This window comes from Protomyctophum parallelum, assembly GCF_964188405.1.
Source record: "Protomyctophum parallelum genome assembly, chromosome: 16".
Lineage (NCBI taxonomy): Eukaryota > Metazoa > Chordata > Actinopteri > Myctophiformes > Myctophidae > Protomyctophum > Protomyctophum parallelum.
The window spans coordinates 4,923,501-4,951,105 of NC_139711.1; the positions used below are offsets into that span (position 1 = coordinate 4,923,501).

General features: G+C 41.6%; 3 protein-coding genes across 7 annotated transcripts in view; 1 reads left to right on the forward strand and 2 right to left on the reverse strand.

The window, feature by feature from the left end:
* The window catches only part of LOC310873283 (uncharacterized protein), an 87,798-nt gene extending 86,090 nt beyond the window's left edge, over positions 1 to 1,708 (reverse strand). For all 5 annotated transcript variants that reach the window (XM_083785623.1, XM_083785622.1, XM_083785624.1 and 2 more), the window contains exon 1: positions 1,445 to 1,708. The gene's annotated coding sequence lies outside the window, so the exon portion shown is untranslated. The remainder of the gene's footprint in view (positions 1 to 1,444) is intronic.
* A 1,903-nt stretch (positions 1,709 to 3,611) lies between these two features.
* mmgt1 (membrane magnesium transporter 1) lies at positions 3,612 to 5,713 on the forward strand. The gene is made up of 4 exons (XM_083785369.1): positions 3,612 to 3,752; positions 4,049 to 4,101; positions 4,193 to 4,296; positions 5,011 to 5,713. Exons 1-4 carry the CDS (start codon positions 3,674 to 3,676, stop codon positions 5,159 to 5,161), a joined length of 387 nt encoding a protein of 128 aa, XP_083641495.1. The 5' UTR covers positions 3,612 to 3,673; the 3' UTR covers positions 5,162 to 5,713.
* Positions 5,714 to 6,335: 622 nt separating this feature from the next.
* On the reverse strand, positions 6,336 to 26,406 carry ints6l (integrator complex subunit 6 like). The gene is made up of 18 exons (XM_083786530.1): positions 26,091 to 26,406; positions 25,901 to 25,978; positions 22,780 to 22,929; positions 21,839 to 21,928; positions 21,339 to 21,522; positions 20,843 to 20,971; positions 20,422 to 20,585; positions 19,891 to 20,043; positions 19,400 to 19,532; positions 19,017 to 19,111; positions 18,441 to 18,551; positions 16,792 to 17,007; positions 16,559 to 16,685; positions 15,917 to 16,059; positions 14,852 to 15,071; positions 11,656 to 12,042; positions 10,670 to 10,763; positions 6,336 to 8,461 (listed from the first exon to the last, which is right to left on the reverse strand). Exons 1-18 carry the CDS (start codon positions 26,199 to 26,201, stop codon positions 8,359 to 8,361), a joined length of 2,688 nt encoding a protein of 895 aa, XP_083642656.1. The 5' UTR covers positions 26,202 to 26,406; the 3' UTR covers positions 6,336 to 8,358.
* Between the last annotated feature and the right edge of the window lie 1,199 nt (positions 26,407 to 27,605).

Genomic DNA, 27,605 nt, shown 5'->3' on the forward strand with positions numbered 1-27,605 from the left:
CATCTCTCCACCAAGACCACAGAAGCAACAGAGCAACAGCACTGTGATCCACAGGCCAATTTTACAACAAACGGGGAAAAATAAGCACAATTCAAAATAGATATGCTTCACCTAAGCACTGAAAAGAAGGGTAGAAAGGAGGAGGTAACAGAGAGAGGCGTGTGCAATTAAGATTCAGAACTGACCTCAGACACAGAGGGCGAAGAATAGATACATAATGAGTATAAGACACTGATATGACAAGGAAGCTGGTGGGTCTTAAATGGGACCATCTCCTTTAGCAAGGAACAATATTTGAAATCAGAAGTCACATATGTGGCTAAAATCTGGATAATCATTTGTCTGTCGCTACATGTGTGTGGAAAAAGGTTGTAGGAAGACAGGCGCCTTGATAAAGACGTGAAGAAAGCAAAATGTCCATTCAGGTCAGAAAGGGCTTGCCAAAAACAAGATGAACAGCGTGTTTGGTGAAAGATACATCGCTGATCGGGATACTGGTGTTTTTAATATATATTGTGGTCAAAACTATATGTATTTAATATTTATATGTAAATAAAATAAATTGGCGGATACCCAATGCTTATATGCAACCTATACCCAGGTGGTCTCAGAGCCATAGAATAAGACAGAGTTACGACAACACACACACACGAATTTTGATGAATTGAAAATGGTGGGCCCTATTGTAAACAAGTGTAATGCTTTATGGTGTCGTCCACTCACTGTTAACAGTTTTTGTATTGAGTTGTACTTGAAATGTACTGTAATTCTGCAAACTGTTAATAAATCAATCAAGCACACACAGTCACAGTCACACACACACACACACACACACACACACACACACACACACACACACACACACACACACACACACACACCTCATTACGACAATGAAGCATGTTAGGGGGAAAATATGAAGAATTCGGCTATAAAAGTAGCCCTATGTGTATATTGGCTAATTAGTATAATAAATGACCAAAACATAAATTATCATAGACATACATAGTATTTATAATGATAAATGAATCGAATCTTTATTAGGATTATATGGCCACATTATTGTTGGCGTGTTTTTGGAGGTGGGTTGGCTTATTTCTCTCACGAGAGTTGGCAACACTGGTCTAGGCTTTACAGTGACAATGAACCACGTGACCGGGCTGTTTTCTGTACCCTCAAATGTCGTAACTCTGTCTTAATAGGCTCTGGGTGGTCAACCCCCCTCCTAAACGAAATAATTAGTAAATGTTTGTTAGTGGAATACAAATATGAAGACACTAGGCCGTCCCGAAACCCGAAAGAATGAAACCACTACTACGGTATGCTCATGCCATGGTACCACAGCCTGATGCGAGGCGGGAGGTTATTCTGCCGTTTAGAATTAGAATAGAAACTCGTCAAGAGCACCAGAATTGTTTTTATTGTAGCTTTTATGGCCACTTACCTTAAGTGTACGTTATGAGCGAATAAGTAGCTTATCCTAGCAACTAAGCACGGTATGCGTTGCCAGGTTAGTGCACTTGACTAGATCGTAATAGTCTCCTCCGTGGTGTGGAAAAAGTAGGCTTTGCACTTTAATATTTCTTTGCAGGGGGAGCCTTTAACTCGACGCAAAAACAAACAAAAAAACGTTATTTTCAACTCGCTTCAATAACAGACAGGTCTGAACCGAAGCGAACACAAAAAAAACGAATGGGGTCAGGGTTCTCTTGTGCCGAAAATCGCATGATGACGCGTCTGTCGCGACGAAAAGTGGTCCCCAGTGTTGCCAGGTTTTGTGAGAGAAACAAGCAACCACTGCTTTATGATTGATTTATTATAATAGTAATTATAATAAAGCTTTATTTATATAGCACCTTTCAAAACAGTGTTACAAAGTGCTTTACAAAAAAACAATAAAAGTATACACCACACAACAGGAACATTTAAAAACAATGCAAAAAATAATTCAGATACAAACAAATTACTTAAAACATAGTAAGGAGCTAAGGCAGAGTAAAACAATCAGTATAAACACAATCAAGAGAAATTAGGATTAAAAACTACAGACTCAGTGAGCCTGATTTCCAGGGGCAGAGCATTCCAGAGGGTGGGAAGTGGGAACCCTAAAGGCAAAGGCTGTGCGACCAGGCCCTTTGGTAATAGGGTTAGGAGTGCCTTATTGGAGGATTGATTGATTGATTGATTGATAAAACAGCACAGAGGTAGCCAGTAGCATAAAGTTTCATACAAAAGGATAAACCGAAGAAAGCTTGTATGGCTTGTTTCCATTGGGGTCCTATGTATTAAATTCGTCAAAACATACTTTTAAAGACAAACAATAATATAAAAATATAGCTGCAAGCAGCGAGAAGATGGGGTCAAGCCATAAAAGAAAAAAGCTATACGCAATATGCACAATGAGCTATAGAAGCAATGAATGCATTAGGTCTAACAAGTAATGTTATTGCGACCGTCGCAATAACATTACATAGATTACTATGAAAACCTGCAAAACAGTCCGTCCGTCGTTCCGTCCATCACACCACCATGGCTGTCAGTCCCTCACACCTCATGACACGTCACGCCACCATTTATAGCCGTCAGTCTCTCACGCCTCGTGACACGTCACGCCACCATTTATGTCACGCCTTGTGACATGCTCCATATATGGCCGTACATCAGAAGACTGGAACATCACCTACATCTGCATATATGGAGCCGGCCAGCAACTCTACATCAGACCTCAAACCCTTCGGGCCGATTCATACTCCTATTTTACAGCCGAATAAAAGTCGGTTCGGCGCTGTAGAGCCTACAATGTGACGTCATCTGAGGTTCGGGGGGGGGGGGGGGGAGTAAAATAGGAGTATGAATCGGCCCTTAGATCTCTTATATGGAGCTGACCTGTTCTGACATTCCATATGTTGATCCTTCCCCACCCATCCTTCCTCTTCGATGTCTCCCTTTTGATACCTGTCCATTCAAACTCTAGACGTAATGGGCCTGCGGCCTGCCCCAAAGTTATTAGTGAAGCTGCAAAAACAGGCCTCAACAGTTCTCAACAGGCCCGACAATTAAGGCCCGGCCATACCTGGGCCCTCATCAAACCCTGTACACTCAAGACACTGCCCCCGCTGCCACCCTTAGATCTCCATATATGGAGTCTTACTGGTATAGATAGTCTCGTCCACATATGGTGTCGTTCACTGATTGGAGACTGTGTCTTTGCCCCTTCAGGCTTGATCCCTAATAATATGAAAAAACATCATATAAAGATTTTTTTTGAAGGGATAGCCCCTTGAGATCAGGATCTAATTTTCAAGGGGGACCCATAAAAGTAAACAGTTATTGTGTGTATTCGTTTTATTCTTTTTTCAGAATACTGGCCTGCAGACAAATTAATACATGTTAATTTGTGTGTGTGTGTGTGTGTGTGTGTGTGTGTGTGTGTGTGTGGGGGGGGGGGGGGGGTGTCCTTGACTGAAAAATGTTTGACAAAAACTGATTTAAACAACATTAAGCCCAAATAAGCAACTACACACTTTGGAAACACAGAAAAAACAAGCACAAAGTGGCACAAAGCAGACCTGGCAACACTGGCAACAACAACTCCCGACGTCATTTTGTTGCGCCACCAAGTGCTCGTTCCAACTTCCATCCTCATCCCCAGCCTGCAGTAAAGAGAACAGAGATGTCTTCTTCTTTCTGGAAAAGCGTCGTTGGCGTTGGGCTGTTCGCCTTGGCTCATGCAGCTTTCTCGGCAGCACAGCGTAAGTGTGAAGGATAGATTATTATGTATTGTTTTCGTGGCTTTGCGCGTGTAGTTTTACGTTGATGAAACGGCAACACAACCTGCGGCCTTCCTTCCTTCTCCTCCGACGTTGCGGCTACATGTAGCTCCGCTCCGTTAAAAAAAAACGATTCGATTCTCTGATCCTATTCATGTAATGAATTGATGTGCACAACGTGTCACCTTCGGATCAACCAGTGACAGTAAATACAGTGTTACGCTTCATAAGTGCTATTGTAAAATGACTAATGTTTTTATTTCCTTTTAACCATCCAGATCGATCATACATGCGACTCACAGAGAAGGAGAATGAAACGCTACCAATAGATGTGAGTGATGTTTTTATTATTTATTCTGAGGTATTATATAATGTATAATATTGGTCGTTGATGTTTATTTTTTTTGTTTATTATCTTGCAGATTATGTTACAAACGTTATTATCGTTTGTTGTGACCTGTTACGGGATCGTCCACATTGCTGGGGGGTTCAAAGACATGGACGCCTCCTCAGAGTTGAAAAACAAGTACGTTTATTTTTCACCAATTTAATATAGGAGACGCAATTCGTCTCACCCAGAGCGACACAGTTGTTTATTACACTGGTTCTAAATGTTGGATCTGGAGATAGACTGAGAAAATGTGTCAAGTGGACTGGTCTGTAACCTAGTCCTAGTGCATATCATATCATATCAAACTGGAGGTCCTTGAAATACAAAAGGTTGTGTGAATCACTAATTTATTCCCTGTCTCACAATACCCCTCTATATTCACTGCTTATATTTTGGTGGGTACTGTTATAGGTAATAGCACCGCTACTACAGTAGCTTTGGCACTGCACGTTAACTGCACAAGCAACTTTAAACTAAGTGAAACTGCATTTGTAGAGCAATAATTAACGGACATGATATTAGTATTAATCTGTACTGGCTAGAACATCTGAAACGATTAAGGTAACCTCTGTTTGTTCTTTTCATACTAACATGGTTGATTGTTTCTTGCTCACACATTTACATCAGGCGTTAATAAAGTTTTATATTACCGGTATCTGTTTCACTTCGAGCAGAAGATTGTAGTAATTGTGATGATGGTCAGTGTCCAGTTATTTTTACTTTGAGCTAAACCAGTCTCTAGCAGTCTACACTACAGGTTAAAGTGCAGTCCTAGACTGAGTTGACCCAATATTTCAAAAGTGGTTTAACATTTTTATAAACTACAATTTACACCTTTTTCCTTCTCAGAACTTTCGATACACTGAGGAACCATCCATCGTTCTACATGTTCAATCACCGGGGGAGAGTGCTATTCCGCACAGCAGAGCAAGAGGCCTCTACCTTACCCAATCAGCAAGCCCTTCCTAACCCCTTAAGGCTTCGCAAGCTGGAGCTTTAGCACTGAGACTGGCCTTCACTGCCCGTTTGTCATCTCCTGTGCACAGATGAGCTTCCTGGTTAGATGGCAGGTCAAAAGGAGAATCCACTTATCCAATTTTAGTTTGTCTTTGTACATAAACTAATGTGCTGTTCAGTCATGCATCTTCCCATAAAAGTGGTCAACCACCCTATTTAACAACTGTGCCAACCCTTCAGATTTGTTTGTCTAATTGTAATTGCTTCAGTCTTAAGGTTTTGAGACATCTTCCCTTTTTATGTCCCTTAAGTCTAACTTTGTTTAACAAGGGGCATTAAAGTAAGTTAACTACTTCTGTTGAGAGAATTCCTTCATCGTCTCTTGGAGTCGAGCAGGCTTTATGTACATTCTGTATGCAATAAAGATTTGGGATCAGTTGTGTCACTGGAAGTCAAATCAAGGCAAGATGTGAAACAAGAGTGAGGTCGACACTGAGAATAAAGTAATGGTACAATTTGTTTTTGTTTAATTTTTCATTTTGTTAAGATTGAATGAAAAGATTGTTTTTAATTTAATAAAAGCTTACTGATTTTACCAATCTGTGAGAAATGTTTGTTTTATTATACATAGGGGTATGTAAATATATGACGAGTAACGAATACAATCAAAACATCCAACTCAAGCAGTCACTTAAAACTAGGGATGGGCAATTAATCGTTCATTTTTAGCCGATATTTTTATAATGCTGACTTAAAAACCCTGACAAAGGCTTTTGTGATAAAGCTTTCAAAAGTGTCAAGTTGGAACATTTTTTAAATAAAAATACAAGTTTGGGATTATGGGCCAACATTTCAATTACTTTGCATCCCTAGTTTTGGCATATAGAGCAATTGCTTTTTCAAATTCAGTCTTTATATATGCCTTTTTCAGAATGGACACAATTATTTAATATAGAATGAAATCGGTTTATGTTGGTTATTGGCCAGAACAGCAATATTGATATCGTCCAGAAATGTCATATCACGCATTCCTACTTAGAACGCTCTTGTATCTATTGTATAAATTATATATGATGAGAACTGCAAACAAACCCTTTCCTGCATTACACTCCAATGGACATATTACGACTAGATTAGAATGAGGGTTTTGTTGTTTGGGCAGGTGTAAGTGGAATAAGTGGAATCCACACAAGAATTCTACCAACCTGTTTATTAACCTTTGTTAAACAGATTCATAAAACTTTCCATTATATATATAATATATCTATATAACAGTTTACAAAAAAATTACTTTATACATTTCTTTCAAAATATTTGTATGTCCTCAAATAAACGGCTTGACAAAAATACTCTATTCTTTATCAACATAAAAAATTAGTGTACATACATCTTTAATTAAAAGAACAAAAAGGATTGGTGTGATTGTGTGTTTTTCTGTTGATGTAAAAATGCAGCAGAAGGCAGATGAGCAGCTGTGTCAGTTGGAGAACAGGTGTTAATTTAAGGCTTGATTTATACTTGGTTGGAGTATGCCAGTGTGGCACACCAAAAACAGCTGATCTATACACTCAGAATGTGTTGAACCGCAATGTATTCTGAGCTTGTAGATCAGCAATTTTCAGTGTTCATCACTGGCGAGAAGTATAAATCACCCATAGCTGTTGAGACAGATGTTACTGGAACGCTGCACTGCTGGGAAGGAATCAATGGAGTGACTGTTGCGCTATGGAGTGTGTGTACTGTGTAGTGGAGAGAGTGGGGTCATGCCAGGCCAGGCTCTAACTTCCTAAGACGGACCACAACAGCTGCCATCTTCACAGTCATATTGTTTGTACACATGTACTGTTGCTATGTTATCTGTTGGCAGACAAGTGTATAGACCTGGTGTAACCTACAGTATACGTTTTGTTGTTATACCTTTCATGCCGGGAGCCACCTCTGTGTTTCATATAGCAACATAATTGATTTTTTTTAATACGATTTTGAACGTTTTCAGTAAACCTTAGGTTAGGTTTTATAAGGCGTTTTATAAATTGGCCTCAGGTATAAATGGGTTAAAGATTAAGAATCAATAACCTACAAAGTTTATTATTCCAGAGAGGACACAAGCCATTGCCTATAGTAGGTTGGTGTGGTATTTGGTGGTGTTATGGTCTTTAGTACAAAGTTGTAACACTGCCGTTTTCACAATAGCCCCTTTAAGCCCCTGAAGTGGACGCAGAGTCGCAGACCACGACTCAGCAATTTTTCACACATTATGGTGAACACTTGTCCAAATTGTGGTTTGCTTAACCTGTGAACACAAAGCGATCCAGGGTCACCTTCCTTTGCCACATTGTATTGTGCTTGCTGTAGTCTACACTCTACAGCATCCGTCTACGGCGAAGAATAGACAGATTGCCTGCTGTGCCAAACAGTAGAATTATCAGGATAAAGAACTGAGGCCCCATCAGAGCTGAACAGAGTCCTAAATGCTAAAAGAACTCGGTCCCGTTTTCCGTTGGCTTACTTCTTGGTCCACTTGAAGAGGTTTGTTTAAAAAAACAAAAACATGTGAAAAGAATGCCAGAAAAAGTATGCCAGATTTCTCATGTACACCACAGATTCACACAATAGCCATGTTACTTACTGTATCGCAATTACAGCATTTTTACAACAATAATACCTAATTATCAGATCTGCTGAACAAAGATTCTATTAATTTGTAGCTGTGTGGCATTTATCCTGGAAAAATTATGTTAAAGCTGCAATGAATAACTTATTTGAACGAATAAAAGGTTATTTTAACCAATCTGTATTGTACAGTATGTTAACAGAACATTACTAGTACATCTGCAGTGGTTGGTGGTGGTAGTAAGCAGGGATCCCTTATCAACAGAGCGGCAGATCTCTTGTGGTCTTTCGTGCTTGCTTGTTTGTACCTGCTGTATGGACTATGGAGTGTTTGTGTGTCGTGGGCAAGGTGCAAGAATGCAAAGACAGCAACCCCACAGGTGTGCCTGGCATCAAGTCAATGTGAGGAAGGGGGTTATACAGAGCCCCAGGCCCCTCCCACTGCTAAACCCCTTAACCTCTTCACCTCCAACAGGAAGTAATGTAACAGCACATGGACAGCACATGGCCATCCACCATCTGGGCATCGGGGGTTGTATCCATGATTCAACGCCAAATAAACACACGTGTCACCCGAGGAGCAGCGCGCGCGTGCTACCTTTCTGTCAGTCTCTTTTTGTGTTTTCACTATCTGCCGTCGTCGTAGTAGAATCGCGACGTCGACGGCTGCTGGAACTCCATTTCTAGCAGGGCTCTCTCCAGCTGCTGGATCAGAACCCGTTTCTTGAACCTGGGAGGGGATCCAGGGAGAGAGAGAGAGGAGGAGAAAACGACTGAATTCGATTGAATGACCCGGGTTTTAACTTATTGGTTGCGTGCTGTGTTGCACACTGAAAATAACATATCAACAAGCTCACAACAATACATCCCAATGTGACGCGTTGTGAGCTTATATATATGCGGATTTCAGTGTCATCTAATCGAACTACACTGCAATCAGAGAACTGTTGAAATTATACTATTAGAATCAAATCGGATAGATGCTGGAACCAAAAATATATAGCAAAATTGAAACAGAAGAATCAGCACAACAAGTAACTCCCATTAAAAGGATTTTCACTCCATGTGATTATGTTAACGGTGATCAATGCTGATCAATATCTTTGGTACTGAGAGAAAACAAGACATGGAGTCTAATAGCAGCACAGCCTCCATGTCTAATGTTTTGCTGTTAAACGTAAATCACTGTGTGTGCAGTTTGTGAATGAGCCCACGCAAATCACAATGCGGCATAAGGTGCCGAAACTTCACTATCATGGAAACATGTAGATTAGCCATTCTACCGAATTGGTTGAAATCCAGAGTTGGAAATTGTGTGAAATTTGTATGCTATTTTGGAAAAAACTTTGACCATATTCATGTTGCACCAGATCTAAGGGCACATATTTAGTAAAAGGCACAGCCAATTATCATATTGTATTTTAATAATTTGAATTTCTTGGGATATCTTTCCTCTCCCAAAATGTGTCACTACCGAAACGTAGACTTTGAATAAAGATACTTATTTTCGTATCTTTTCTTTTTTTCCAATTTCCCCCTGTACAGACCATTTTTAAAAATGTTTGTGGTTTCACAATTAAATACATTTAAATTGATATTTTAACATATTTTATGTTTTATGTTGAATTATTGAGAGTAATCAAAATCTAAACCCTATTCTTTGTAAAATGTATAAAGTTGATTATATTGATTTCAGCATTAATGGTAGACATTACACATACACCTAACCAATCATGATCTTAAAATATTGGTTGATAACTCACTTTTTTTGACAAAACAACCAGTTTCGGTAGTGACTGTATTGTTACGGTAGTGACCACAGCATTTTCTTTACAATGTGGTGCCATAGTCACTAAACTTATTTTGCTAAATATTAACTCATAAAATGCTTTACATTTGCTCAAGCTCTGGAAGTTAATAACTACTACTGCTGCCTGATCACCTTCGGTGCTAGGTCATGTGGAAAAACATGGCTAGCAAAAACAGCTTTAAACAAAAAATAACGAATAGTTTATAATTTAAGAAGAAATTATGTGTTCGGTAGTGACAATCCTTAAAACCACACTGATTTTCAGACTTTGGAAGACATTAATTTCAGACTGAAGTAAACTAGCTACTCACCATTTGGCCATGATGAATATGAAGTCTATGTCACTTCTTGATGAAGAGTGTGGGGTTGTGGCTAAAACTAGGCTCCATCTATGGACTAAAACACTTTGTGTTTCGGTAGTGTCATGGAAACATGGGACAGCTTTTTTTATATAAAGTTTTTTTAAATTTAAAGAAAATTCACAAAATCAATCTACATATTTCAACTTCCCTTCCCAACATTTAATAAAACAACAAAAATCATAAATAAATAAAGTATATTTGTATATGTTACATTTTGTTCTATCTCAATAAATGTATTGTGATTAAATAGATCATGAGATGATATTTGTACACATGTAAAGGTCTGACTACTATTTTTCCTTGTGGGACTGCAATTTGAACCAATGCGGTAGAATGGCTCAGATACAATGTTATCACCTCCACACTGACTGACAACTTTCAGTCAGTTTTTAGCATATATACCATTTCATTTATAGCCAGAGGTATGCTTCTGTTTTGTGACTCATGTAGAAGCATCAGCTCTGTATGTGATATGTCTACTTTCGAGGGGAATTACATAGACACAACAGAATGGCAGAAAACCTGTTACACTTTGTTATAAGACATTTAAACAAATCCATATGGCCAGGAGTGTTGACTGTGAAGATTTGCGAGGTTACAAAAACCTTTTTACAACACTTTGTTGTACTGATGGTGTTGTGCTGAAAATAGCCAATGCACAAGCTCACAACACATCAGAGGTGCAATATGTCAGCCTGGGACCGAGGCTAGCGACATGTTGGTTGGTAGCTAGTAGTAGATTGGCTCTTTTTGTCTCATACTGTACCTTGCAGCTTCTTTGATAGCATGGTAGATGAAATACTTTTGGACATGAACGGACCCGTTCACCTCATCCAGCAATCTCAATATTGCTTCATAGTCTGGGAAAGAAAAGCACAGAGACATATAAACAACACTGCACTAAGAGGCTTTACTGTACCTCAGAAGATAATGCTAGAACTGGAATGTCGCCACAGTACATTGAATCCCAAATCATTACAATATGTGTGTATAGATGCTAGTTTACAATGCAGATATATCTCGTTCAGTTTTTGTTACTTTGACCGCGTTTCTTCTTGACCACAATGTTAAGAAAATGTTATTTAGATAGCAAGCTGTTTAGACAGATGCTTTTATTTGTATTGAGCTGTGCTTGAAATGTACTGCAATTCCTCAAACTGTTAATAAATACTTCAATCAATCACTCAATCAATGGTTAATTGTCAAGTGTGAGATCTCAGCAGATCGATCTCATACTGTACTGTATATGTATTGTACTCAACAAATTCACTGGATATCAAGCGGCCGATGGAAAAACAGGCTACATCAGCTGGTCCGGGGACCACCAGTGGTCCTTCAGGGGGTTCCATGATGTGGTCAGCTAAATGATGGAGAGCTGGTAACCAAATGGACCCTTATAGATCTTTAACTCTTGATGAAAAATGAAACCAAAAGGACCTGTAAGGGTCCATTTGCTTTCATTTCATTTTACGCTCTCAAGAGTAAAATGATTGTTAAACATTTTTGATTACTTTACAAGATGATTGTTATTTTGATCAACGACTGCTGTCTCTCCTATGGTACCACATCAATACAGCATGGAATTGTGGACAAACTCCTATCCAATGACAACAAAATATTCTAAAGTATTTGGTCCGAGAGGCTAAATCCCATCAAATGGTGGTCCATGGCTCAAACACCGAATAAATAATGGACCTTGATGAAAAAGGGTCGAAAACCCCTAACGCTATACATTATAATTCCTCCACTTACTGCGGCCCGGTTTGCGAACCTCCTTGATGACCCGCGCCCGCAGCTCCGCCTGGCTGCCGTCCAACGGGGGGATCCAGGTGGTCTCGGTCAGTTCCTGGTCATCTCCGTAACCCTCCAAAGTCTCGCACTCTGGACTCAGTGCTTCAAAGTTCAGTTTGCCCTCCTGAGCGGGCTGATTGACGTCAACACCGTCCACACCGTCCAGCCTGTCCTCCATAATGGCACAGTCGTGCTCTTCTACGTGGTCAGCTGTAGCCAGCGCAGGCCCGTCTTCCAGGCTCCCTGACACAGTGTCTTCCTCCCCCGTGGGCCAGCTGTCCCCTGACTCTGCTCCAAGACCCCCCTCGCCGTTACTTTCTGTGACCACCACGCTGTTGGTGTCCACGCCTGCAGGATATTAAGGAAGGAGCGCTTTTCACTGAGTGGTAAAGGTCTGGAGCAGCTTTTTAAAGTTACATTTGAAATGACATATACTAGTTATTATGTAGTATGGTACTAGTAACTAGAGCAAAGTGTTAGTTCTGGCAGGACATCATAGTCAAGACTTGCCTCACCCTCATCAGCTGGTGGTTCAGCTAATTCCGGCAAGCCCACCCCCTACCCATCAGCTGGCACTCAGCTGTTACACTGTCATTGGAAATTCATGTTATGGGGCGCTCTTTATAACCGTATCATCTTGTTTACTGCTGCCGCGGCATACTTATGCCACCCCAACAAGCTCTCGCTAAACCCACCTCCGTTCCAGCTCCTCCTTCTATGCTCCCCTGGTTTTATTAATGTCATTGTCTGATGTCATTGTTGGCCGTGTTATCTGCATTCCCTGCAGGGAGATCCCAGAGCAGAACCACGGCAATAATATGCAATGAAAATGATTTATTTGGACGAAAGTGCCCCTGACAGAACTAGTGACATGTTGGTCAGCTGAGAGGTCAGTGCCCTCTTCTCGCAACCCCCCACTGTAGAGAAAATGACAAACATAAGCCTTCACCCACTTGAAGCCTCATTAGCTAATCTCGGCCACCGTTAACCCGGTCGATGCCAAATTTTGCACACACACTCCCTGGATGCCAACGATGAACCTCTGCCCCAAACTTTCCAGAACGGCCTGTTATAGCGCCACCAGGAGGCCGCTTTGTGCAAAACAAGTTTTTGCACAGTACACCTACAGATTTTGTCCAAACATCACGCAAATTGGTACACAGTCTCTCTAGAGCCATTCAACGAAACCGGTCTTTCAGATTTCTCACACTCCATCCTGATTGGTTCAGATTGGCTTCCAAAGTCCACAGGAGTGCTCAGTTTCAAACAAAATGCTGCAAATCATGAACACATCGCGTGATTTCCGTGAAATTGTGCACCCACATTCCCACTAGGCCGAGGACGAAATGCCACATGAACAATTTCAACTCAGCCTCAAGGTGGCGCTATAACTGGGCGAAAAGTGTTTTTACCTCTAACTGCACGGATCTGTGGATAACTTTGTATGCCAACTCCCTAGAGGCCAAGGAAAAACCTTTGTCTGGAATTTTTCACATCTGCTCTTTATAGCGCCACCAGGAGGCCGACATATGTAAAACACATTTTCTATTATTACTCCTTCAGATTTTATCCAAATTGATTGATGAATGATCTCCATAGTCATGTGATCAAGACAGGTTTGTTTGGCCCAGGCCGTAGCGTAACGGTCTGGGCACCGGACTGGTAATCCAGTCGCAGTGTGCCGCGGGTTCGACTCCCGGACCCGACACGGCCTTTACTGCATGTCATCCCCCCATCTCTCTCCCGTTTCCTGTCAGCCTACTGTCTGTCCCTTCAAAAATCAATAAAAGGCGTAAGCCGCAAAACAATATCTTAAAAAAAAAACATATTCTCATATTCCATCCTGATTGGCCACGATTGGCTCCTAGTTTTCAGGAGTAGCCCGCTTTGTACAAATCGCCACAACTCCTCAACGCAGCGTCCGATTGCGATGAAACTGTGCACGCATATTCCCACTAGGCTGAGGAAGAATCCTGGTGGAGACCTGTGCCCAGAAGGGCACTTTTTCTAGTTTGAACCTCCTCTACCTACACACACACACGATGAATGTTATGTGTTTTTTAATCCAAAGTCGTCACAAATTGTGAGTTTACCGACAGGACCTGCAGGGGTAATTATTATGAGAAGTTTATAAACAATTTGAATTTATGAGGGACTTTATGAGACATTAACAATTTTGTTGAATCCCATGATAGGAATAATACAATAATTACTGTAGTAAACTAAACACACACTTACTTACAAAAGGCCTGTGTAACAAGTTTGTAATAATGACAAACTTAGAGGTCGCAGCAGTCTGAATTACCTCTCATAGACTGTGTGCATTTATCCTTACCAACAGCTTGCGCTGAAACACAATCCCTGCCGTACAATCATTACATTTGAATCTAAACAATATATTATGCTTGTTGTCTCCTAAATTCTTTGGCAGATATGAGCACTTTCCTAAGAAATATATCTGTATACCACGTTGACACTCCTGTACCTAACAGTAGTATTAAGTTTCATCACTTATGCTTTCATCACTCATTCCATTTTTTATATTATTATTATTATTATTATTATCTTTTTTTATATTAATCCATATTTTCGAAAATTCCTCTAATCTGGTGTGCAGGTGATGATATGCACATTACATGCACAATAGAATTACATTTTCTTTATTTTATTTATAATGGGCTTCGGTGGCAACGAGGGCCAAAACTGGTGTCCACCAGGCAGGGACGGATTAACCCCCAAAAGGGCCCCTGGTCCGGTAATATTTGCAGGCCCCCATATCGCGAGTGTGCGCGACATTGTTGTGTTTTTATCATCTTATTTACCACAATCTAACAAAATCAATGGCAAATGAAGGGCCCCAGGAGCCCTTTTCAGGGCGTCAAACCTAGTACCTCACGGTCCGATTTCCCAAAGGGCCCCTGAGAGCCAAGGGCCCCTGGGCCACGGCCCCACTGGCCCAATGGCTAATTTGTCCCTGCCACCAGGTGGCACTGAATGAGTTTTAACAAGTCATTTTCAATGGAAGCCAGTGACTTGAAGATATAAACTGACACATGTCGACACTGCGTGACGAGCTACAAAGAAATTGAGCTGACTTATGATCGCTCCAATGATGCAGAACACACCTGCCTACTCTGAGAGGCCCTGAAGGTCATACCTTTGTGCAGTGGGAGGGGCTTGATGAGATCCTGCTGTCCCTGAACGCTCTTCCCTAACACATGGTTGGTGTTCAGGGGTGGCGTCTGTGGCCGACGCAACAGTGGCGACATGCTCCGCCTTCTCTTCAGCGCAGCACCCGAGTTGGAGTCACCCGAGTTCAGCCGTTTCTTGTTCTGAGGACCCGCTACGAACTCGTCCGCCTCGTCAATCATCATCCCCTGCAATGAACCAAAATGAACAATGACGGAATCAGAAGACAGATAGATTTGATTTGATACGTTTATTATATGCTTATTAACACACACACACACACACGTCAAATTGGAACCATCCAAATAGTTTGGATATCAAATTTTCTTTTGACTTTTTGCCCCCACTTTTCTCCCCAATTGTCGCTATGCCAATTGATTCCGCCCACACACGTTTGTGTGTCGTCACTGCTGTCGCATCTCACTGAGCCCACACCAGGAGGACATAGAGCCTTTGTTCTACTCCTCCTGCCCCAACCTGCTGACAGGTGCCGCCCGTAAGAGCCCGTGTTCGAATTGTGTTTGTAATAAATGCTCGATAAAGCTGGATGCACACCTGCACCACGGTGGATTCAAACTCTCAACCTCTGCGGTGGTGGGCAGGCACTTACCACTGCGTCTCTCAAGCGCCCAGACATTAGTCATCTATGATGTTATTGTCTATCTATGTCAGATGATGTACAGCTCCACATTTGTTCAAGGTTTCAGCACAATCAGAGCCACATTGACTTTCCTTATACATTGTATGTTAAATGATGGCCAACTCTCCTGCTGAGTCAAGCCGCCAAAACTCAATAGACTGGGCTGGCCTAGCGGTCTGGGCACCGAGGCTGGTAATCCAGCCTGACAGCGTGTTGCGGGTTCGAGTCTCCCCATTTCCTGTCAACCTTATTGATACCGATGTATCAATAAAAGCAAAAAAGCCCCCCCAACATATCTTTAAAAAATAAAATAAAAATAAAATAAACTCAATAGACAAATTGAAGACAACAGGAATAATTAAGTATACGTTATTCATCAACAAAGCCTCATACCTTCTTGTCCTGTTTGAAAGGATTTCCAAACGTGTGCAGACGTTTGGGTTGGTCAGGGTCGATCTCTCTCAGTGGAGAAGGCATCATCTTCAGGTATTCCTGGTAGTTCCCCATCTGAGCCACTGGGATGCTGTGCAGATAATCTGACAGGCAGAACAGTGGAGTTAGCATCCTCACACAGCACACTGAAATATACCTCTACTCGCTAACCAACAGCATAATGTACAAGTTCACAACACATTTCATATACTCAACTCAAGTACTTAACCTGTGTATTTAGGCTTTAAAAAAATCTCTAATCTATAATGATGTAACACAATGTAAATGGAGATTTTAATTACTTAACAACATAAGAGAACAATTCTCTAGGTTAACACTGTGTTTTTGAGTGGTGCAACCACTCCAAGGAACAGCAATGTCCGTGTTCACCTATGTGTGTGCCTATGTATGTGTTGGTTCATGAGCACCAGTATGACTATGACTACCGTACCAGTAGGGGCGCTGTTGTGTCAGAAACAGAGAGAGATAGTATTAGTGCTGCACTGTTGCCTGCTAATGAGAGAGAGAGAGAGAGAGAGAGCAGAGGGGGGGAGAGAGGGGAGTTGCACCACTCAGTTCACACGGGTGTGATTTTTTAATTACCTTCATCTTGACCCCTGATGAGTTTTTGAGTGGTCCGCAGCAGGTTTGAACGCATTCGTGTCACTTGATCCAGTAAATTCCTTCTTGGGATGTCGTAGGCGTTTCTGTACGCCTGAGCTTTCATATCCTGTAGGATGACAGTTTTACAAGGGGTGCATTGTGCGTTGTGAACCAAGAGCCTATACCGTTACTGTACTACTAAACATCACATCAGTGATGACCTTAGTTGCTACCTTGTTTAGAAGGGCGATCTGGAAGCCAGCAAACTCTTTGAGGTTGAAGTCGGCGAGGCGAAGAGGTACCTCCCCGCTGATTCCCTGCAGGAGCTGCTTGAAGTCACGGCGGTGGGCCAGAGACAGACTGTTGGAGTGGTTCTTCACCTTGATGCCCGTCTCCTGTGGAGCCTTCTTCCCCACGGACACAATTAGACGGTCGGACTCCATCTTTGCCTGGACACCCAGGAAGGAATGTGAAGGTTATTTAAAAGGTAGCCTATTTAGAGAATCCAAGTAATGTCTCTACGCACCGGGGGCACAACGAATAAATAATAAATACTGGGGCGCACGCGCACGCACACACACGCACACACACACGAGTGGCTAGCACCACACAAAAATGATTCTGGGAATGGCTCAGGTGGTAGAGCGGAGCGGCCACTTGGAATTGAAAGCCCGGTTCTAACAGTAACTGTTCCCGATGAGTAGGTTGGCGCCTTGGGAATGGGTGAATGTAATACGCATTGGTAAGTGCTTTGGAGAAAGAGGCTAAATGTACCATTTACCATTTCATTTTACAATCTCTTTGCATCAAACAATTCATATAGTTGAGGCTCATTCATACAGGACATTAACCGATTACATTCCACCATCTGGTGGCTTAACTCAGTACTGTTGTCAGATAACTTTAGCATATGCTCTCTGAGCTTAGTTGAACCGGAAGTACCGTAATTGTGTGGTGCAGGGAGTGTCAGTCCACAACAATGGTTTTACACTCGCGAGGACGGATTAAAGAAATATTAAGCTGTAAACATAGTCCTTTATCTCAGTCTGAGCCCTAATAAAATCACACCCGTGTGAAGTGAGGGGCGCTCAATCATCATACAGCGTCATCAAGAATGGTGGTCCCTTATTGGCCAAGGGTGGCCACCAACATACCCAGCCGATTTGCTCAGACATATGACGTAGATTTTCCATTCATTGTCAATGGCATTTAATGTTTGTATTCAGACAGAATCTACCCTATAGCTGTTCATAGGAGGGGCTATAGCGCCCCTCAAAAATGCTTTAGATGGCGTGCGTGTTCGAAGACGATTTTCGATGACGTCACATCATACGTGCCACCAGAGGTGAGCGATGGATGCTAAAAACAGCTAACGCACAGTAAATAAAATACTATGAATTCTGGATTAAATTACATTAAAGAAACCAGAGATTTCCCGGGTTGGCACACAACAATGATTAAACCCGGGAAATTGCGCGTTCGGCATAGACTGGTTTAAGACTAAAGTAATTCATTGATGACCAGATGTCACCTACACCTTTTATATAGTCACTGTCAGGCGGAAAATGTCCAAAACCATTACTTTTCAGGAAATGGAAGTGGAAACTCTTGTTAATACTGTACTTTTCATTGGTTAAATATTTATAAAACCCAGGCAGATAAAAATAACAAGGTAATTGTACAATCACACAATGTATCGTTGTGATATATTAAAGAGTTTGTAGTGAAATCTTTTGCTCTTTTTTTTCGTATAAAATGTGGCATTCATTTATGAAAAATAAATACGTAAGACGCTATGTGGAGATACAAGGTTTCTGCAGTACAGTGATATTATGTTTATGGGAATTATTATGGGTGATATTTTTTATGTTTGGTTGAGGACCTGCTGGCTGAGCTTCTTCAGGTAGGAGATGACAGCGTAACTCAGACCACAGTCCATGGTGTCTGCAATGAGGTTTGGAGTTCCCATCATCCTCAGAGCCTTCTTCAGAGGCTGTTGGGAAGAATACACAAATACATACATACGTACATACATGACGGTAACGTTTAGGATTACTGGTGCAGCCATATTGTGAGTATTGAGGGTTTTGGCAGACTGGGGTTTCTTGCATAATTGCAAAGCCTCAACCTATGTAACTTAGATAGCATTTTGTACAGACTTATAGCATTTGATGTAGACAGCACTAGAATAGCATTTTATAGTAAACATGTATAGTTTCATTATATAGATATTCCACTGTTATTCCACTGATGTATTGCCTTGCTTTTTTGTTCCTGCTTAATGTAAGTCGCTCTGAATTAAGAACGTCTGCTAAATGCCTAAATTGTAAAATCAAAAGGTGTGTGTGTGTGTGTGTGTGTGTGTGTGTGTGTGTGTGTGTGTGTGTGTGTGTGTGTGTGTGTGTGTGTGTGTGTGTGTGTGTGTGTGTGTGCGTGTGCTCGCGTTTTAGTGCATTACCAAAAGGTAATAAGGAGGCATGGTCTTCAAGTAGATCTCAAAGGCCTGTCGCCACTTCAGGTTTGGTTTCAGTTTGTGCACTTTGAACAGGTCGTCTTGAGTTGAAACAAGAGAGAGAGCCAGAAGGAGAGACAAAGAGAGAGTGTCTGTCACTATGGCAGGCAACTAATTCAAGACCTGAAAGAATCCTGGATTTAAATACAAAAGTAAAGAAGATGGAAGGGTTTGATTTCCAGCGGCTGCTCCAGCAAACCAGGACTGTATATAATAACCAATATATTGGTCGATTTGGCCAACATTTGGCAAAAATATCTGGCTGTTTTAGACAAAGTACCATATATATACATATAGATAGGGTTTAACAGCCGTTAAAGTGTTCTTACCAAGCAGTGGGAGCAGGACGGGGTAGTTGTAAGGCATGACAAACAGGTTGACACAGGTGAGTGTGGTGCTGGCTTTAAGGTAACCAAAGGGTTGTCCCAGGTCACTGTGCTTCGCACTGCTGCTGACAAACACCTGCATGGAGACAGAAAACCGTCAGAGCATGTAACACAAATATCTACAAGACCATGTTGTTCTAAAATGCACACGACTGCAAATTCACAAAAGACACGCACTGTTGACGCTGACATACTAACCCTGAAGCCAGTGCCCTTGAACAAGGCAGTGCTGGACACTGCCCACTGCTCCTAATAGTTCAGATGGGTCAATGCAGAGGACCAACAATAAACAATAACTTAACTTGTGGTTTTAAACTGATGAAACCTTTGTCAATCTTAGCAAACCTGTTTATATCCAGGTTTCCTAATATTTCCAATACACTTTGCTAGCAATCTAATTAAGGCCCCGATGGGGCAAACAAGCGTTTTCCTACCTGCCAGCACATGTGTGGAGACTTCCTCTCCAGAATGTACTGTGTCAGAGGCGACGGCTCCAACTCGTACTTATCAAAGGGCAGCTTGTCAATCACCATTGGCTCACAATCCACACAGGAGAAACGCACCACAGGATGGGCAGAGCGAGGAGGCTAGAGTCACAGTGGGGAGATAATTTAATAAACTGTTACAATCAAAAGCAAGTCTCTTGCACGCCTACAAAAGGCGACAGGTGTGTAGGAAAAGACCAAATGAAGGACTCACAGAAAAAGAAAAAACTCCTGCACTCTATTTAAATGCAAATAAAAGTTTGAATGGGAAACAACGTTTCGGTCAGGGTATCTCAGTCACGTTATCTTTTTATTTTTCAATAAACTGTTACACTAATGTAATGTCAATTCTGTTAAAATGTGTTCATAATGTGTATTGTGCGTTTAACACAATTGTACAACCAAAACTGTTATGTACAGTGTTATTCATTGGACTTCTACTATAACTAGCATTTCATTCTATGCCAACTGCCAACTCACCAGAGTAGGAGAGTTCGGGTCTGGCCAAAAAGACTCAGGAATGGGCCAGTGTCCAACCGGTACACCTGTCTTTGGGTTTGGCCGTACATAGATGAGCTTGTGACAACTGTGCCAGGCCTGGGGGCTAAATGACGACACAGGACGACTCGGCTCCACTGAGCCATCTGTAGAACAAAACAACCCAAATACTGAATCTTACTCACTGTGCCAACAAAACAAACACAAATATTTCTGACTCACTGAGTCATCTGTAGAACAAAATAACCCAAATACTGACAGTAGACTAGAGTAGAGTGTGCGATGCTCATAAGTTTGTGATGAGAGTCACATCTGTTCAGATTTCTATCACGTTTCTTTTCTCATTTCATTTCGTTTCAATTCTGTTTTAAGATCACGGTTGTCTTTTCAATCAAGAACTTACCTTCCACTACCATTGGCGGGTCCGGCCCCGTCTTCTCAAAGTTGACGACGACTCCACTTAGAACCTTTTGGACCAGAGACTCCAGACACTGGTTCAGCATCCTCTGCGTCCGCACACAATACGACCGCCCTGACAAACACAGAGTTGTGTCTATTTGTAATTGAGTTTTCAGCTTCGCCCAGCTAATTGCTGCCCAAGACTTGGTCAGACTTGAGAGCAAGCGAGGAGCAGTTAGGGGTTAAGTGTCTTGCTCTCTACCATTCAGACATGTGTACCTCTCCGTTTACTACTTTTTACTAACAACAGAACAAGTCTACTACTGTAGCTAAGTTACGTCATGGCATAAATAGTCATGGCGCAACTCACTAGTTACAATACAAACTAATTAGTAGTTAGTTACTAATCCTCAAGCAGGTACTTTAAACCCTAACTTAAGGGCTGAAGTTAACGTTCAGCTGGTGCTACCCTGCGCTCATCTTCACTGGTGCAGTGTTACCTCCTGTGACTTCACACATCTGGGTGATGGCGGATTCATCTGTCGGCACACTGCCAAGGTGCTCGCTGTCTGGTGTGGAGGCTCCTGGGAGCCGCAGCACCAGGGCAAAGAGACGCTGGTCCCAACGGAAGGGCTCTTTGGTGAGCTCACTGCCTGGCAGTGGAGAGTTGAGGGGCAGGTTCAGCTACACAAGGACAGAGAGGAACAGGAAATGTATTTTTTTTTAATGGTCGTCTTTGTTGACATATGGTTGCTGTTTGGAACCCATTAAACGTTTTATGTTTAAATCAATGTCCTAATTCTGTATTATTAACAAGAATTTGTGCATTTTTTTCAATTTCCTTAAAAGTAATGGATGGACATACATTAAGCTTTCCGCCTGACAGCGACGATATCCAACATTCTTATTGCTGTTCACCAGTATACCACCTTTAGCTGAAATGCTCTGCTGTTTGTCACATACTGCCATGCTAGGTTTCTGCAGTGCTCACTGCTCTCACCTCATCTGGGACACCAGAGGAGTGTGTTAGCTTGTTGCCATCAGTGATGGTGATGATGACAGACGGTTCCAAGAAGAAAGGGTTTCGGCCCTGAAGGGAGACAGACAGTAAGGTTCATCTGTCACAAACAAGCTCAGATGAATATTCAGACTCACAAGTGCCTCCCAGATGTATTGGTTCCTCTTTCTTTCATCTCTATGTGAACACGCGCACGCGCACACACACACACACACACACACACACACACACACACACACACACACACACACACACACAGCTCAATTAGCCAGTAATCATACATATATTAGCAACAAACCCCAATTAGCCAAAAACCCTTTACAGATACTGATTTTATTTTTTTTCTTTCTTGGTCTGGTCAGTGATCTGGCAGCAGTGAGCTGTTAAAAGTTATAAAAGAACATTTCATCCTTTGCCCTGTAGGGGTCATCCTTGTTTCATAAAACAATCCTGCTGAACTGGCTCCATACTCCATACATGGTTATGGAACATAACATTTAGCTGTTATCATTACCACTGGGAGAACACTTTGTTTTTGGACTTAGTCAGCATGCTTAACACCTCTGACCAACATGGAAGAAAAGCATCATGGGGTATTTGTGTCTAATACCTAGGGATGCAACAGTTAAAACAAATCAATGTAATTGATTATGACGAAAAATAACTCAACAATAATTTTATTAAATGACAGATTTTTAAAAAATCCATCCCCATAATACCTATTATTATCATTCTATTTTGTTATTTACCATCTAGATGGGTGGAGTGTGTGTGTGTGTGTGTGTGTGTGTGTGTGTGTGTGTGTATCTCATGCTTTGCATCATTCATTGAAAAGGTCATCAATAAACTAGTAATCACTAAGAAAACAATCGACAGTTGCAGCCATACAAGGACGAATTGCATTGTGGTGGTGTTTCTAATACCTGTCCATAGTTGTCGATGCCTGAGACAAGTCTGTTGAGGTTGAGAAGGTCAAAAGCAGTACGGAGGGCATGACCCAGCGTGGTCAAACCAGATGCCTGCAGGTTCTTCAGCTCACTCATGAAGGTAGCATGGTTCTCCTTCCAACCTGCCTGAAAAACACACAGACAAACACAACCACTGCAGTAGATATAAACACATGCCAACAGAAACATTCAGAAACACACAGAGTATTAACCACTCGAAGTGTCCCTATACTGGGCATGCCATAATAAGCAAACATTCTGCATAAATAGCAGCATTGTACTTGTGAGTTTGTAGATTGGCTATTTTCTCACAAAGAGATTTGGTGTAGAGTAGAGGGGTGAAAGGAGCGGGTCGAGGACAGAGCCCAGGGTGACCGCAGCCAATTTAAACTACACAACACAAAAGTGTGAACATTGACAATAGACTCATACATTACATGTCCATTACATGAACAATACTCCACGTATTAAGGACTTGATGTAAAAAAAAAATCAACATATGACTTCTCTGTGGTTATTAGGCAGAAAATAGGTCATATTGTTTCAGAATAAAGAAATGAGTTTCCCCACATGAGAGGAGTGGCATTCCCATGGGCTGGGATGGTAAATGGATGTAAGGTCAAGTACCTTACTGCTTCAGCTTTATGCTTAATCTAAGGATGACCTGCAGGCTTACCAGCCTCATGGCACCATGGGGAGAGAGAGAGAGAGGGAGAGAGAGAGAGAGGGAGAGAGAGAGAGAGAGAGGGAGAGAGAGAGAGAGATAGAGAGAGATCATCACCCCAACAGAGTGGGACATTGACTGAACAGTTACAAGTGTACCTCTCTGAGGTGAGGGGCGCTCTTATCATCATACATTAACTCATTCTGGCCAATCACAATTTGTGTCCTCACTGTTCCGTCTTAATTTTTATCTTCAATGTGTGCGTTTACATAAACTTGTAAAGCTGGCCATAGGAAAACAATTCCCCCTGCTAACGTTCTATCCGCCACAAAGCGTCAACAATGTATTGCCCAAACACAATCACCCGTGTTCACCAGTTGGAAGCCGGCAGGGAAAGGTGTTCTCTGTCACTGCGCTAAGTAACAGAGAACTGTTGTGTCCGTGGGGAGCAGAACTGGCAGGAATAATGTGTTCCGTGCACAACTTACGACCACTCTGTAAAACACCTCAATGACAGGTGAAAAAAACATATGGCAAATCAGAGGATATGTGGTTGTCTACACACCCCAAGAAGACCAATTAGGTTTGGCAGTGACATAACTATACAAATATTGGGGAATGCAGTCATGACAGTCATGATGTGTGTGTGTGTGTGTGTGTGTGTGTGTGTGTGTGTGTGTGTGTGTGTGTGTGTGTGTGTGTGTGTGTGTGTGTGTGTGTGTGTGTGTAACCCCAGGAGTGGACTGCTCCCATGAGTCATCCCCCCATCTCCACCCACAGTAATCTGAATTGAGAGTTCACAAAAGAAATGCGAATAAACAGCATAAATGTGGGATATGTGAAGAATCAGCTTCCTCTGTCCTTGCCCGTGTTCAATTTAACCCAATGTGGAGAAAAATGGATGCAGCGGTCTTAATTGAGATTATTAATTATTTGAGAAATGCAAATGAAATGCTTAAATTTAGGGGAAAGTGACGAATCGGCTTCCTCACTCCCTACATGCCAATGATAAATGCATGACACTTGCAAGTTCACAGGACAGAATGACATGAGTTTTCCCTCATTGCTGATGACTATTTCATAGTATGATGATTAATAGGGTTATAGCAGGATAGAAGGAACTAATACATAGGATTGACTGTGTAGGTTCCAGCGATTACTGCACAGAAACAGTGGTAGATGATCAAAACTTAAGAAACAAATTCTTCTTTTCTCTAACTAATCTCTGCCAGTCCTCTGTTCAGAGTTGGACAGACTAAAGTTAATGTTGTTCATTTAATAATAGTTAATCTAATTCAGTTTGTTCATGGCTCTACTGAGCATGACACATACAACTGCAGAAGAGGAGTAATAAGTATACTGTCCTTTTGTATTGTGATGATGCATTTAATCTGACATACGTTATAGCTAGTGGCTGAAAGAATAATTGTACTGTTTGGGAACTTATAATAATTTTCTGCAAAAACATGTTCAAAGTAAATGTAACTGCAAGCATGAATGAAAATGCATGCAGCATGACATTGACTCATACAGTACATTTCCATATTAAACACAGTGACAGTACATTAGTATTACTTTCACTTCCACAATGTGATCTTTGGCCTTCAAACAAATAAGTAGAAATAATTGAAGTACATATGTGAATTGAAGTATAATATAAGTACATGATAGTAAATGGGAAATTCACCATGGCTTCAATAGGTATATTCTATATTGCAGACAACAGCTATCATTAACCACTTACGCTCTATTTTATACTTTGAGTGTGTGTGTGTGTGTGTGTGTGTGTGTGTGTGTGTGTGTGTGTGTGTGTGTGTGTGTGTGTGTGTGTGTGTGTGTGTGTACTGTGTAGTACTTCCTGCACAGGACAGTCCAGAGACCTGATGATATCACTATTTCAACTGATTAATCCTGTGATACATGTTAAGTGAAGTATATAGGAATTATATGACATGATTATCAACTTTCTTTCAGTTCCAGATTTGGCCAATCAAAGGCAATGCATGGAGGTCAGCCATAGAGCGTATGTAAGGGGAGGGGCGTGGAAATGAGGGGCAGGTGACTTGACCAATCAAAGCGGCAAAGGGAGGCGCATGGTGATGAGAGGCAGGTGACTTGACAAATCAAAACCACCTTATGTTGAAAAAAGGAAAGAAATAACAGGAAACTGGTGACGTCAAAAAAGATAATAAATCTCTCCGCCTCCATCTCAACGCTAGGGCTCTTTTCAACACAAAAGCAAAATGTCCGCTGATGGTGACGGTCACGGCAGCGCTGCTCCGACTCTGCGGCTTATTAAGAGTATTTTACTACAAAATAAATCCGTTTTTCGCCATCGTGGAGCCCGGGTACAAAGCAGAGGGACAGTAAAGTCTCACCGACAGAGAAAAATGTCGTCGACTTGGTCAAATAAAAATGTTTATGACAGTTTACCTTCACTCCGTATGGCGGATCATCGAATGTTACGAGCATGTACCTGTCGCCTCTACTAGCCGGGTCTCGGCCACGCAGCTGTCAAAAGAAAAAACCAAACAAATACAGAATTAAAAACCGATTTTTTTAATCCAAGGGACCTCTCGTAACTATATTTGCAAAATTCCGGGTAAAATGAATCCTTGTTTACCTTCATAAAGACCTCAACCGCGCCTTTAGCAATGTCCAGAAACGTCGTACCCAAATAAGTGCGCTGATTCATAGACGCGGACGTGTCTAACAGGAAAAGTAGAATAGGCATATTTTTTTTAAATGTTGAGTTTAACTTGCTTTTAAATGCTTTCTAAAATACCTATTGATCGACATATGAGCTATACGTGCGGCCAGGGCGTGCACACATGTGTGTATATTATTATTTTTTTGTTATAATAATCAGACCCCCCCCCTCCCCTCCAGAAAGAGGGTCTTTTCTATGTCTCTGTCTGTCCCCTGTCTATGTGCCACTGCTCTGCTCAGCTCAGCCTCCTGTTCGTTCCAGTGCTCACACACTCCAGCAGGAACGCCTACATAAGAGGACGTTTTGGCCTTGAACAGAATGTGTAAGGCAGCACTTGCATTATCTGACTGTATGTTTGCTTTCGGTTTACTTTATTTTTTTTAAATAAATTTTGCTTGGGTGCTTCATCCTAAGCTTTTATACAACATAGTATAATATAATAATAATAATAATAATAAAGCTTTATTTATATAGCACCTTTCAAGAACAAGGCCACAAAGTGCTTAACAACAAAGGGAACACAATAATAATAGCAAAACATTGGATAACAGAAAGTGAAAAATACATAAGAAAATATGTAACATTCACAACGATAAAGGATTAAAAGCAGCTTTATAAAAATGGGTCTTCAGGAGTGATTTAAAACGAGGAACCGAGTCTGCAATCCTGATTTCCAGGGGCAGGGCATTCCATAGTAAGGGTGCAAGGACTGCAAAAGCCTGGTCGCCTATAGTATTTTTTAAACCAGTTTTTTGAGTGGTGCAACCACTCCAAAGAACAGCAATGTCCGTGTCCGCCTATGTGTTGTCCGCCTATGTATGTGTTAATGAGCACGAGTATGAGCATGAGTATGGTATCAGTAGGGGCGCTGTTGTACAGAAACAGAGAGAGAGATAGTGCTGTACTGTTGCCTGCTAATGAGAGAGAGAGAGAGGGAGAGGGGAGTTGCACCACTCAGTTCACACGGGTGTGATTTTATTGTAAGTAGAGCCTTGCCTGAGGATCTCAGCTGGCGGGCAGGCTCATAGGGGTCGAGTATGTCCGAGATGTAGCACGGAGCAAGGCCGGTCGTGGCCTTGAATGTATAAAGAGTAGAATTTTAAAGTCGATTCTAAATGAGATCGGTAACCAGTGGAGGGTGGCCAGGATAGGAGTGATATATGGTCAAACTTTCTTGCCCCTGTTAAGAGACTTGTAGTTTGTAGGTTGCTCGCCGTGTTTTTCTTCACTTTATTTGTATTTATTCATTTTCTGCCTATTGTAACCTCAGAGAGCCCACCCTCAATGTATCATGTATTCCAGAGTAAATATTAATAAAGGTTTAACAAAACAATTATCATTATACTGTGTGTGTGTGTGTGTGTGTGTGTGTGTGTGTGTGTGTGTGTGTGTGTGTGTGTGTGTGTGTGTGTGTGTGTGTGTGTGTGT

What these genes read in the sequence shown, in the direction of transcription:
- mmgt1 (XM_083785369.1), top strand. Translation starts at nt 3,674, where the DNA reads ATGTCTTCTTCTTTCTGGAAAAGCGTCGTTGGCGTTGGGCTGTTCGCC. An exon ending in AGCTTTCTCGGCAGCACAGC is followed by an intron (nt 3,753 to 4,048) that starts GTAAGTGTGAAG and finishes TTAACCATCCAG; the next exon opens with ATCGATCATACATGCGACTC. An exon ending in ATGAAACGCTACCAATAGAT is followed by an intron (nt 4,102 to 4,192) that starts GTGAGTGATGTT and finishes ATTATCTTGCAG; the next exon opens with ATTATGTTACAAACGTTATT.
- ints6l (XM_083786530.1), bottom strand. Translation starts at nt 26,201, where the DNA reads ATGCCTATTCTACTTTTCCTGTTAGACACGTCCGCGTCTATGAATCAG. An exon ending in CCTCTGGTGTCCCAGATGAG is followed by an intron (nt 21,523 to 21,838) that starts GTGAGAGCAGTG and finishes GTCCTTGTGTAG; the next exon opens with CTGAACCTGCCCCTCAACTC. An exon ending in GATGTGTGAAGTCACAGGAG is followed by an intron (nt 20,972 to 21,338) that starts GTAACACTGCAC and finishes TGTGTTTGTCAG; the next exon opens with GGCGGTCGTATTGTGTGCGG.